The sequence below is a fragment of the Myodes glareolus genome, chromosome 23 (genome assembly GCF_982192425.1).
Source record: "Myodes glareolus chromosome 23, mMyoGla1.1, whole genome shotgun sequence".
In the NCBI taxonomy this organism is placed as follows: Eukaryota; Metazoa; Chordata; class Mammalia; order Rodentia; family Cricetidae; genus Myodes; species Myodes glareolus.
The window spans coordinates 2,691,720-2,705,024 of NC_142048.1; the positions used below are offsets into that span (position 1 = coordinate 2,691,720).

The following is a 13,305-nucleotide window of genomic DNA, read 5'->3' on the forward strand; positions in this document are numbered from 1 at the left end:
GGGGGTCTTTCAGTGGCAAAGGCAGATATATTTCTGAGTTCTACATGGTGAGATCCTGTCTCAAAAAAAAAAAAAAGTCACTGGAAACAATGTGCATAACTGATAAAAAATCATTGGCACAGAGAGGAAGGGCTTAAAGGGCACTTAAGACACATGGGAGAAAGCAGTAACTGAAGTCTGATGGTAGACTGCTAAGAACAATTCATTAGAAGAGAAAAAGACAGCCACATTGTGGTGATTAAAAAGAACAACCTCTCGGGAGAAAACTAAGATTCTACACATGTGCAACAAACATCAGTTATTTAATTTCATAAAACAAAGGCTAAGGGGCTGTAGAGGTACAAACTGACTATAACCCTATAACACTGTCAATACCATACTCTTGAGACAAGGCAGGTGATCAAATTAAAACAATAAACACCAGGCATAAATTATACTAAAAGTTGAAAAGTAAGAAACTGGAGAAATAACTCAGTGGTTAAGAGCCACAGAGTGTCTACTCTTTCAAAGGGACTGAGGTTTGGTTCCCAGCACCTACATGGCGGCTTACAACCATCCGTAACTTCAGTTCCAGGGGATCCTACTCCCACCTCTGACCTTTACAGGCACCAGACATGAACATGGTCACTGTTTTTCCTTTTGGACTAGCGGCTGAGGTCACGCCAGCATTATATTTTTAAGGAATAAAAGTCACATACATATATGCAGGCAAAGCATTCACACATAGTGTATTAATTCATATAATATATATATATATATATATAATATGATATTAGAATAACTATCAGGCTGTAGTCCAGCTAATCCACAATGGTTGCCAATGTAAGGAGGCCCAAGAATCCAGTAGTTATTCAGTCCATGAGGCCAGATGTCTCAGTTGGTCTGTGTAACAGGGCCCAGACCTTAGTAGGCCCTGAAACCTTAACACAACTGATTCCATGATGGAAATACAATTCAGAATGTAAAACTCAGCACATAGCACCACCTGCCAAAACTAAAACAAAGACCTAATCCATCAAAGTCCATCGTTCTGTGAAAGTCTCTAAATGACTAACTTGGTTTTTTGGCATCTGCAGTTCTGCTTCTGGCTGGCTGTTCTTGATAACTGAACATGATGTCAATCCAGAATATGGTTTTGCACTTAAAAGCTCACTGAGAAAGGCTCAGGGCTACACTGCGATCACGAACACCCAGTGTAGTCACCAGTCAGCTAATAAAGACTTTCTATTGCCTTAAACCCATGTCCAAGCAGTCTTTTCTGGTGAATACCCAACAACAGTTTTCAGTATAAGCTGAAATCCTGAAGAAACAAGCTCTAATAAGAAAGAAATTAACTTTCTAGAGAGGGGTGGGAACAAGCAGGCAAAGAACAAATGTTTCTTTCTTCTATGTCCTTGTATAGGCTTTCAGCAGAAGGCATGGACCAGATTTGAGATGGGTTTTTCCAGCTCAAAAGATCTGGATTAAAGTTATGTCTTCCCACCTCAAGATCTGGATTAGAAGTGGTTCTTTCCACTAAAAATAATCTAGTTAAGCAAAAGATTGCTCACAGGTATGCAGAGCCATTTTGAAGGTTTAGCTAATTCCAGGTGTTGGAAGTTGACAACCAAGAATAGACCTCACAATGGGCAACTGCACACATGTGGCACACATACAGACAAGTACACAGAAGAATGTAAGGTCAGGGTCCTTTGTTTTTCTCCACTGTTATCAGTCATTCTGTAGCCTTCCAGGTATTTTGTTTTTTCCTCATTTATCTTCCTTGGCACATTGACATTAAATCTACTTTCCTTTCTTTTCTTATATTTTTTGGTTGTGAGTCTAGCACTTAATGGCTGAGCCATCTGTCCAGACCCCTTTCTCTTCTTAAGATGTAGAAAATGTCATTCATAACAGAATTCTAATGCACAGTGGAGACACAATCCCTACATCAAGCACAAAAACATGCTAACTGTCCCAAAGACACCTGCATTTTCACAATTACCAGGTTGGTTTGGAATTTAAGTCCCCTCATAGCAGGCACTTGGAAAAGTGGTTTTCCTGTCAGGCTTCTAGTCTCTTGCCCAGTATATGTGGTTCATGGAATTAAACCCAGGTGTTTGTGCATGAGAGAGAGATGTGCCTCAAAGGCGACATGGCCCGCCATCAGCTGCATTTGGTCTCAACCCTGCATGTACTACAAACTACGCCAGAGATAGAAGAGTTCAGTGTGTGAACTAACACGGTTCGGCTGTGTAGACCAACAAAGGCCATGGGCATGACAGAGAGCCTGAGAATCAAGTAGCTGCTCAGGCCATGAAGCTTGATGATGCCCATTGATTACATTCTGGCAGCGAAGGCCTGGAAAATCCCCAAAATTGTTGCTGGAAGACCAAAGGGGCTACAGTCTAATGTCACTAGGGGATTAGAGCAATTACAGCAGCAACCACCACAATAGGCATACTCAGCAGCTAGAAGCAAACACAAGCAAGCAGGACATTGCTTTTTCTTCAGAAATCTTTATATGCAGTAAGTGAGGTCACTCACACATGAGACCTGTTCCCAGTTGAGGCTTTGGCACATAGATGTTCTGAGAGGACACATACATGAACCAATTTATCCCATGAGGGAATGACAAACCACAGTGGACCTAAGCCTGTGAGTGAGGGCTTGAAAATATACTCTCACCTAAGTAGAAGCTGTCCTGAGCATCTTACCAGAATTTCCATGCAAGCAGGGATCAAAGGAAGGTACCATCAAGGGTTTCATCCAACTTAGTGTTTAAGAACCCACAGAAAATTGACAGTGAATGAGGTAGTAATTTCACAAACACCAATGCACAGACCTGGACTAAAGATAACCGGTGGTGCAGGAGAATTGTCTGTATTCTGTCAATCATGTATTTTAATAAAACGCTGATTGGCCAGGCAGGCAGTATAGGCGGGTCAACCAGACGGGAAGTAGAGGTGGGGCAATGAGAACAGGAGAAAGTTGCCTGACTGGCCAGGCAGGAAGTATAGGCTAGGAAGGAGGAAGTACATTCCTCCATTCCTACCCAGACCACCGAAGAAGCAACATGTGAGCTGACAGCTGAAAAAGGTACCAAGCCATATGGCTAAAATAGATCAGAATAATTGGGTTAATATAAGTCATAATAGCTAATAAGAAGCCTGAGCTAATGGGCCAATCGGTTTATAACCTAATATAGACTCTGTGATTTTCTTTGGGACTTGCTGGCTGTAGGGTATCGGGCAAGACAGAAACCCCAACAAGCCAGCCCTTCATTTTACAAACTGGGTACAATGGTACTTTCATCTACCTTGAAAAGATACTGGGACTAGATTAATTTCTTTTTAAAATTTATTTATTATATATACAGTGTTCTGCCTGCATATATGCCTGCATGACAGAAGAGGCACCAGATTTCATTATAGATGGTTGTGAGCCACCATGTGGTTGCTGGGAATTGAACTCAGAAACCTTGGAAGACTTTCTAGTGTTCTTAACCTCTGAGCCATCTCTCCAAACCCAGGTGATTTTTTTTTAAAATGGGATAGTAAAAGCAACAGTTCTTTAGTTATACAGGACACAAAGCCCATAAAGGTGTTAAGTGAATATTCCACTGTCAAGGGTAGGCTACTCACTATGAACTGTTGACCAAGGAAGAGCCTAAGGACCCACAAACCATATTGCCATTGTTCTTGCTTATATGCCAGAAATAGAGGATTAGACCCTAATGCTGAAGATAACAAGCTCTTTGGCAACAGGACATGAAAACAAAGCATGGAACTGATCCAGGTTTCCTCCATACTGGCTACCTTTCATAGTGACAAGTGTCATGCAGGCTAGAGAGAGAGAATTTTCACTAATAGTGTTGCTCAGCTGTAGACCCTGTGTGCTATGGTACCAACAAGCTAGGCAGGCTGTGCTTGCTGAAGCAATAATGGCATGACTGCCACGGGTACAGGAATAAGCTTTCCCACTGGATCTGATGCAAAACTACAGGAGAAAATTCATGTCTGGTACCATAAGCCAGGACAAAGTCCTAAGGCTGGAGATATTATAGGCTCCAGCTGCAAAGTAACTGCTACTGTTTTAATGGCTATAAGTTACATGTCTGACAAACTGCCTGCTAAACATCCATGGCTATACACATGGACCACTGTTATTTTTATTTGCAACTCATCCTGGGAGCAAACTTCCTTTTACAATGATGGTGTACCTCAGAGACTCATAACAACCTGTGAAGTTTCTGACATCAACATCACCCCTCCAAAGTTCAAAAAGTAATTTTTAAGAAAACTTAAGAGTCACTAGGGGATCATGTTCAGGGACATTGGCAGGTCAGGACTGAGCCAGCGACCTGGACCAGAGCAGACCTGAAAGAGCAAACTCCACAGGAACAGGTACAGGGGAGCAACCGCTGAGCGAGTGAACCAGAGTCAGAGAACACTGCAGATCCACACATGAATCTGGGACCTTCAAGGGAGTAGACCTAAGATAGGACCCTTGTGGGCCTGAGCGGGAATCTAGGACCTCCGTGGAACTAGGCATGAGCCAGGACCTCTACAGGACTGGGAATGAATCTGGGACATCCAAGGGAGTGGCAGGAACCAGAGATCTCTGCGGATCCAGGCACGAGTCTGGGACCTCAGAGGGAATAGGTCTGAGCCAGGACCTCTGTGGTTCTGGGCGTTGGTCTGGGACATCAAAGGAAATAGGCAGGAACCAGAAACCTCTGCGGGTCTGAGTATGAGTCTGGGACCATCTGAGGGAGTATGCAAGTCCTCTGTGGGTCTGGGTGCAACTGAGCCTGGGAACTCCGAGAAAGTAGACCGGAGTCAGAGACATTTGCAAAACCAACTCCAAGCCAGGGACTTCTGCAGGAGTGGATCCAGACCAGGATTTAAAGAACCAGGTCAAAACTGGTAACTGAGGCCAAAGTAGGCCCAAGGCAACCAAACTCCACAGCAGTGGGACTGAACCAGCTACCTAGGCCAGAGTCGGTCTGAGAAAGCAAGCTCTACTGGAGCAGATCAAGTACAGAGACCAGAGCCAGAGTCCTTTAGAGGACCAAGCCCAAGTCAGAGACCTCTGCAGGAACAGATCAAGACCAGGGACATTTACAGAAACAAATCTGAGCCAACAACCTAGGCTAGAGCAGGCCTGAGACAGAAAACTCCATGGGAGTGGAGCAAAGCCTGGGACCTCTGAGAGAGTAAGCAGGTCCTCTGCGGGTCTGGGCACACCCGAATCTGGGACCTCTGAGGCAGCAGAATGGAGCCAGAAACCTTTCCAGGTTCCACTTCAAGCCAATGATTTCTGCATGAGGGGATCCAGACCAGGATTTACAGAAACAGGGCAAAGCCAGCAACCTAGGCCAAAGTAAGCCTGAGACAGCAAAATCAAAGGGAGAAGAGCAAAGCACAGAAGCACCAAGCTATCTACAGGAACAGGAGTAATCAATGGGGTAACTAGAACTGTGATACTGATTGAACCACGAGGAACAACCATCTGAACTTTGGAGTCACTGGCACCTAGAAGACTATTCAACAGAATCTCAGACAGCCCCAACCACACCTATTAGAGGAAAGGATGAGTAGAAAAGGTAAGACCACATGCAACACTGCAAAGAGCAACACAAAACCAGCAAGACCTGAACAACCAAATACAGATGAAGCAGAAGAAAATGACCTAAAAAATAACTTCAAGAGAATGTACAGATTCAACACAATGCCCATCAAAATTCCAGTAAAATTTTTCAAAGACTTCAAAAGAACGATACTCAACTTCACATGTGTTGAGTCCCTAGAGGACAGGCCTTCGCACCCCAACTTGATCTGTTTTGCACTCTTGCACTTGGTTGAAAACAGGAACAACCTGTTGTTTTCAGCACTATTTCTAAGGATGTTTACCCCTAAGTCATTGAGTTATGGTGATGAGCTTCCTGCTTTTGCTGTCTTAGCCTCCCCTGCTGAGGGCTATATATACTATGTGAGAAAGTGGAATAAAGGCTTGTCTGCAGAACCCGAAGTTGTGTTGCTTGTTAATCCTGACGTCCCTCACTCAGAAGAATGACAGTTGCCGTGCTGGCGCAGCAATATGGAAAAGTAAAACACCCAGGATAGCCAAAACAATATTGGGCAATAAAAGAATTTCTGGAGGCATCACAATCCCTGACTTCAAACTCTAATACAGAGCTACAGTACTGAAAGCAGCCTGGTACTGGCATAAGAACAGACAGGAGGACCAATGGAACTGAATAGAAGACAAAGATATCAATCCACACATCTTCAAACACCTGATTTTGGGCAAAGAAGCAAAAAATATCAAATGGAACTTGAGAAAATATTCATGTATAGAACACTATTACCTGGGTCTTGCTCTTATTGTTCTTTTTTAAAAATAATACCATGGTGGGATGTCCCGGGCAGCTCACGGAGCAGCTGCAGGTGGCAGCGCCATGCGGCGGGGGGAGTCAGGGTCCCCAGGCGAGCGGCAGAGTCAGGCGGCTGGATGCGGTGGACGGCAGAGTAAATGGACATAAGGCTAAACGTAAAGCTAGACATTTATTACTTAAAAAAAGGGAGACATAGACAAACAGAGAGAAAACAAAGACACACACACATACACACATACATACATACACACACACACACACACGAGAGAAGATGGCGGCGGGGGAGGTCCAAAGTGGCTGGGGTGGGCATGGTTAGTTCTTAAAGTGTCCCAAAGTAATAACAGCTCTAGTTCCCCTTTTTCCAGGCCTTGTGATCTCTGTCAAGAGAACAAAGCACGAAGTGCAGAGGATGGGCAGAGTTTATCCTAAGGTAAAGTGGAATATTTAACAAGTGGTGCTGGCATAACTGGATATCAACATGTAGAAGAATGAAAATAGATTCATATCTATCACCAAGCACAAAACTCAAGTCCAAATGGATCAAAGACCTCAACATAAAGTCAGCCACACTGAACCGTATAGAAGAGAAAGTGAGAAGTACACTTGAATGCATTGGCACAAGGAATCACTTCTTAAATATAACCCCAGCAGCATAGACACTGAGAGAAACAATTAATAAATGGAACCTCCTGAAATGGAAAACCTTCTGTAAAGCAAAGGACATGGTCAACAAGACAAAACAACAGCCTATAGATGTAACATGAGTGGGGCTGGCTTGTTTTTTGGGGTTTTCTGTCCAGCCCGGTCCCCCAGCCGTTTAGTCAAAATAAAAAAACACACTGAAATCTCTGTCAGTAATAAAGCTGATTGGCCCCTTAGCTCTAGCCTCTTACTGGCTAACTCTCACATCTTGATTAACCCATTTTTCTGATCTATGTTAGCCATGTGGCTCAGTACCTTTTTCAGTGGGGCAGCTCACATCCTGCTGCTTGGATGATCTGGGCAGGAATGGGAGGAATCAACCTCCTCCTCCCCAGAATTCTCCTGCTCTCCTTGCATCATTTCCACTTCCTGTCTGGTTTCCCCGCCCACACCTCCTGCCTGGCCAATCAGTGTTTATTTAAAACATGATTGACAGAATACGAACAATTCTCCCGCACCACTTCCCCCTCTTTTTTAAAAAATAAAAACAAAGGAAAATATCCATAGTCCATTTTTGGGAATGTGGGCGTAGTATTCCAGACTACTTCCAGCTGGTTGGGGGCGCTGATAATCTTATGGGAACCTAAAGAAAATTTAGAGTTATGATCAAGTCCTGACTGAAGTATCCTGTGAGTCTTGATCATCTCAGGCAGCAGTCTTGAACCTGTTCTGGATGAAGAATTCAGACATCTGGGCCATCTGTTTCTACCGGAGATTTCTCAGGTGGTCGCCCTTGGTCAAAGATGATTTTTCTTAACTCTGAATAAATCCAGAGCCTCTCGTTTTCTGTGGAAACAAAAGCAAAATCTCTTCTCCAAAGTAACATACCTTTTGACTTCAATTTTGAAGCCAAGGTATTTTCAAAATATCTATCTTGGATTAATTCTGCAGCATTTATAAGCAAATATCTTTTAGCAGCTGTTGCTCCTTCCTCAGCATTTAAACAATATAAAGAGAGCATAATAGCATACAGTATCAAGATTCTCTGTGTATTTTCCATCTTTATGTGGCTTTATTTTAACCCCATTTCTTTTATTTTTACTTTTAACTTTTGGCTTTTTGAGACAGGTTCTCTGCATATTTTTGTCCTGGAATTCCCTCTGTAAACCAGGCTATCTTTGAACTCCCAGAGATCCGTCTGTCTCTGCCTCCCAGGCTACTCATTCTTTCTTTCTTTCTTTCTTTCTTTCTTTCTTTCTTTCTTTCTTTCTTTCTTTCTTTTACTCTGAGAACTTTAATCTTTAGCCTGTATATATTTTTAACACAATGTAAACCATTTAGAGGTTTTCTTACTCTTTGAATCTCTCTTTACCGTATATCTCTCTTTTTCTGACCAAATGGGTCTTTAATTTGCTAAGGAATATAGAGAAAACAACAGTCAAAAGCTCTTAAGGCGTTTCAAGGTCCTTGCCAGGAAGCAAGCTGCAACAGTGTTTCCATAGTCCGGACTGCCTGCTTGAAAGTCAAGAGTTTTCCCTGGCAGGATGGCCCAGAAAGACGGCATTTTAAAACAGTGCAGCTTTTTTCCTGCTGCGGCTGAAAACTGAAATGCTTTACTCTAGTCTTTCCCAAGCTTTCTCCGGCTTTCTGTGGATGCAGTTATCCACGTTGGGCGCCATTCTGTAATATGAAGGGCCTGCTTGTTTGTGTTTCTGTCCTGCCTGGACCCCCAGCTATTTAGTCCCAGAGAAAAATCACACAAAGATCTCTATGAGTTATAAAGCTGATTGGCCCATTAGGTCTGGCTACTTATTAGCTAACTCTCTCATCTTGATTAACCCATTTTTCTGATCTATGTTAGCCATGTGGCTCAGTACCTTTTTCAGTGGGGCAGCTCACATCCTGCTGCTTCTGTGGTCTGGGCGGGAGTGGGAGGAATCAACCTCCTCCTCCCCAGAATTCTCCTGCTCTCCTTGCATCATTTCCACTTCCTGTCTGGTTTCCTTGCCTACACCTCCTGCCTGGCCAATCAGCGTTTATTTAAAACATGATTGACAGAATACGAACAATTCTCCCGCACCATACAGAATGGGAGAAGATCTTCACTAACCCACATCAGACAGAGGTCTGATCTCCAAAATATACAAAAAACTCAGGAAATTGGACACCATAAGAACACATAATCCAATAAAAAAAATGGAGTACAGACCTAAACTCTCAACAGAGGAATCTAAAATGGCTGAAAGACACTTAAGCAAATGTTCAACATCCTTAGTCACCTGAGAAATGCAAATCAAAACAACTCTGAGATGGAAATCTTACACCTATAAGAATGGTAAAGATCAAAAACACTGAGGACAACTTATACTGGAGAGGGTGTTGGGTAAAGGGAACACTCCTTCATTGCTGGTGGGAATGCAAGCTGGTACAGCCCCTTTGGATATCAGTGTGGTGATTTCTCAGAAAATTAGGAAACAACCTTCCTCAAGACCCAGTAAAACCACTTTTGGGTATATATCCAAAGGATGCTCAATCGTGGCCACAAGAACATGTGCTCAACTATGTTCATAGCAGCTTTATTTGTCATAGTCAGAACCTGGAAACAACCTAAATGTCCCTCGACCAAAGAATGGATAAGGAAAATGTGATACATTTACACAATGGAGTACTACACAGCAGAAAAAAATAACAGCTTGAATTTTGCAGGAAAATGGATGGAGCTAGAAAACATTATTTTGAGTGAGGTAACCCAGACACAGAAAGACAATTATCACATGTATTCACTCATAGGTGGTTTTTAAACATAAAGCAAAGAAATCCGGCCTATAAACCACAATCCCAGAAAACTTAGACAACAATGAGGACACTAAGAGAGACTTACATAGATATAATCTACATGGGAAGGAGAAAGTAGAAAAAGACAAGATCTCCTGAGTAAATTGGGAGCATGGGGACCTTGGGGAAGGGTTGAAGGGGGAAGAGGAGAGGCAAGGAGGTGAGCAGAGGGGTTATGAGGAGTGGGCTCTGAGCAGTCCAGTTGCCTTCAAATTGTGTAGATTTATAAGGCAGTAGTCAACAGTCAAGGTGGCACGGGTGGTTTGGTGCTGTATCTGCTTGAGAGTTGTCTATAGTCCTATAAGTAACCCCTATAAACTTGGCTCATCAAGTTGAGCTCCAGAAGAATCATTTTTCGGTTCCCATTTGAGGTAAGTAAATATTTTTTTACATCGCCCCACACAACACTGTCTCTGAAACTTTGACAGATGGTGCCTTTACCACACTGTTGACATTCTTAGTGGTTTTAATGCATATGGAAGAATTGAAGAGATCTGCTTTACACAAAGGGTTTACATATGTACATATTTTACATTAATAGAGCTTTTTTCTCACATACAAGTTATATCTGAAGAACACATGTCTGAAGAACACTGATTTGTGACCTTCTGGCCATACAATTTACATCCAGAGGATTTCCTTCCAGAATGAGTTCTTTTTCTGCAACTGGCAAGTAGAGCATCTAACAGCTTTAGCACAATGTTCACAGTCACACAGCTTTCTCCAGTATATTCTTTCCCAAAACTGAAGATGCCTATCTGGAGACTTCACAAGAGTTTATTTCATAGGGTCTGCATAGTACATGAGTGATCTCATGTAATTGTAAGAACCCATGAAACCTAAAGCTTTTCCAACACTGTTTACACTGACAGTATTTCTTTTCTCCAGTATGAATTTGTTCATGACAGAAAATAACTGTGAAATGTAAAGGCTTTGGCATGTTATTTACATTCATAGGGTTTCTCTCCAGCATGAATTCGTTCATGTCTCTGAAGATGGCTGTGCCGTCTGAAGGCTTTCCCACACTGTTTACATTCATAAGGTTTTTCTCCAGTATGAATTTTTTCATGTAATTGAAGATGATAGTGACGCCTAAAAGCTTTCCCACACTGTTTACATTCATAAGGCTTTTCCCCAGTATGAATTTTTTCATGTAATGGCAAAGAACCAGGAAATCTAAAGGCTTTACCACATTGTTTACATTCATAGGGTTTCTCTCCAGTATGAATTTTTTCATGTAGAGGCAAGGCACCAGGAAATCTAAAGGCTTTACCACATTGTTTACATTCATAGGGTTTCTCTCCAGTATGAATTCTTTCATGTAATCGAAGATATTTGGGATATCTAAAGGCTTTACCACAATATGTGCATTTATAAAGTCTTTCCGTGTGTATTATTTCATGACTTTGAAGGGAAGTAGAAGAACTAAAGGCTTTACCACATTGTTTACATTCATAAAGTTTGGCCATAGTGTGGGTTCTTCTGTGTGTGTAAACATAGGCCTCTCCACATCCCTTGTATTGATAGGGTGTTTTTCCAGTGTAAGCTTCTGGATGTATTCCTAATGAATTTGGAAAACAAAAAGCTTTTAAACATATCTCACATTCACAAGGCCCATTCCCAGTGTGAGCTCCTCTACACCTTTGAAAGCTGGTGAGAGAGTTCAAGTTATATTGCTTGGCTCCACATTCCTTATGGTCATGTGGCTTATAATGAGGATGAAATGTGGCATGCCTACTAGAGGGTGAAGGACACATGGAAGCCTTTCCACTCACACCGGATTCACATAGTGCTAATCCAAGACGAACTGCCATGCTTGCATGGAGATCTGCTATCCACATCACGGTTTCTTCATTCTGACCATTTTCTGTACTCTCATGGGGGATCTCTAACACAGAACTTCTGAAAAAGGACAAGTATGTTAGCGAGAGACTCCTTATTAGTTTTATCTCATATACTGCTCCCAAAATCAGGTAAAAATGTGTGCTTTCTGATACATCTGAATCATGTTCTACTCAATGAATTGCTGGTTCTAAACTGTGGCTCCCACAGAGCTGTGACTAGAACAGTAGCATTCGCTGATGCAAGTTCCTACAAGTGTTTCCAAAAGCAAACCCTCTGGAAATGCTGGCCAGTGCTCTAACAGCCAGCACACATCCCGGCGCCAGGACATGGGCACGATTTTCCTAGCAATGACAGAACTCAAAGCTGTTTTTGTTTTCTTAAATTTTTGTAGAATGCGAAAACTTCTTCAAGTACCTTTGTTTCAACTTTTCATTCAAATTACCTTAGATTTCTTTCAGGAATTTTATAACAGTCTTCAACATTTTCTTCTTTCCATCTGTTTCCTAAAAGGAAGTCCCAGAAAATTAAGGATAAATTATTAGAAATCACTGAAAAGATTAGTTTTAACTTCAGTGTCCACAGTAACAATGCCTGATTTATCCACCACATTCTTCCCTTTCAATAGTCCAAATCTCAGAAGAGCATCGACACCAAGAGACACTTGCTCCCCAGTTTACAGAGTTTACAGATGATATCCCCACCTACGGCAGCGAGGTTCCTGCAGGTCTCCAGCATCACATCTCTGTACAGAATCTTCTGGGAAGGATCCAGCAAAGCCCACTCTTCCTGGATGAAGTGCACAGCCACGTCCTCAAAGCTCACTGAGGCCTAAACATTGCACATACTTGATTGAGAAAAAGTTCACTCGACACTGGGATCCACACTCTTCCATGACACAGAAGTTGTAATGCAAGCAGTGAGGGATGAGGAAGGGAGCAGCCCTGTACCAGCACTCCTCCCAGTGGGCCCAGGCCCCGGATGTGCTGCAGCTCTGCAGTGCATTTCTATTTCCCGTCTCAGAGTCCTCCCACCTGCTTGTCCTTAGAAATTCCTCCTCAAAATATTGATTTTTTTTTTTTTGATTTTTGAAGACAGGGTTTCTCTGTAGCTTTGGAGCCTGACCTGGAACAAGCTCTTGTAGACCAGGCTGGCCTCGAACTCACAGAGATCCGTCTGCCTCTGCCTCCAGAGTGCTGGGATTAAAGGTGTGCACCACCACCACCTGGCTACAATATTTAAATTTTGATGGCATGAGGGAACTTAGTATTTTTATAGAATTCACATGAATATAAAGAATCAGCCATTCAGCCGGGCAGTTGTGGCACATACCTTTAATCCCAGCACTCACAGGCAGATCTCTGTGAATCTGAGGCTAGCTTGGTCTTCAAGAGCTAGTTCCAGGACAGGCTCCAAAGCTACAGAGAAACCTTGTCTCAAAAGAACCAAAAAAAAAAAAAAATCAACCATTCAACAACAACAACAACAAAAAAGACTTATTTAAGTACTCTGGAATTTTCTAAACTCCCATTAGCCTTCAGAAAGAAAATGAGTCCAATGAGCCTCTCTAGTGGAAACTACTTCACAGGTGCTACCACAGTGGTTAG

General features: G+C 42.5%; 1 protein-coding gene across 1 annotated transcript in view; it reads right to left on the minus strand.

The window, feature by feature from the left end:
• Positions 1-7,575: 7,575 nt before the first annotated feature.
• LOC148118272 (zinc finger protein 441-like) overlaps positions 7,576-13,305 on the minus strand; it is a 36,285-nt gene continuing 30,555 nt past the window's right edge. The window contains exons 2-4 of the mRNA XM_087900920.1: positions 12,403-12,529; positions 12,144-12,204; positions 7,576-11,758 (exon numbers count right to left, since the gene is read on the minus strand). Coding sequence (XP_087757046.1) covers positions 10,798-11,758; positions 12,144-12,204; positions 12,403-12,436 — 1,056 coding nt within the window. The 5' untranslated portion in view covers positions 12,437-12,529 and the 3' untranslated portion in view covers positions 7,576-10,797. The remainder of the gene's footprint in view (positions 11,759-12,143; positions 12,205-12,402; positions 12,530-13,305) is intronic.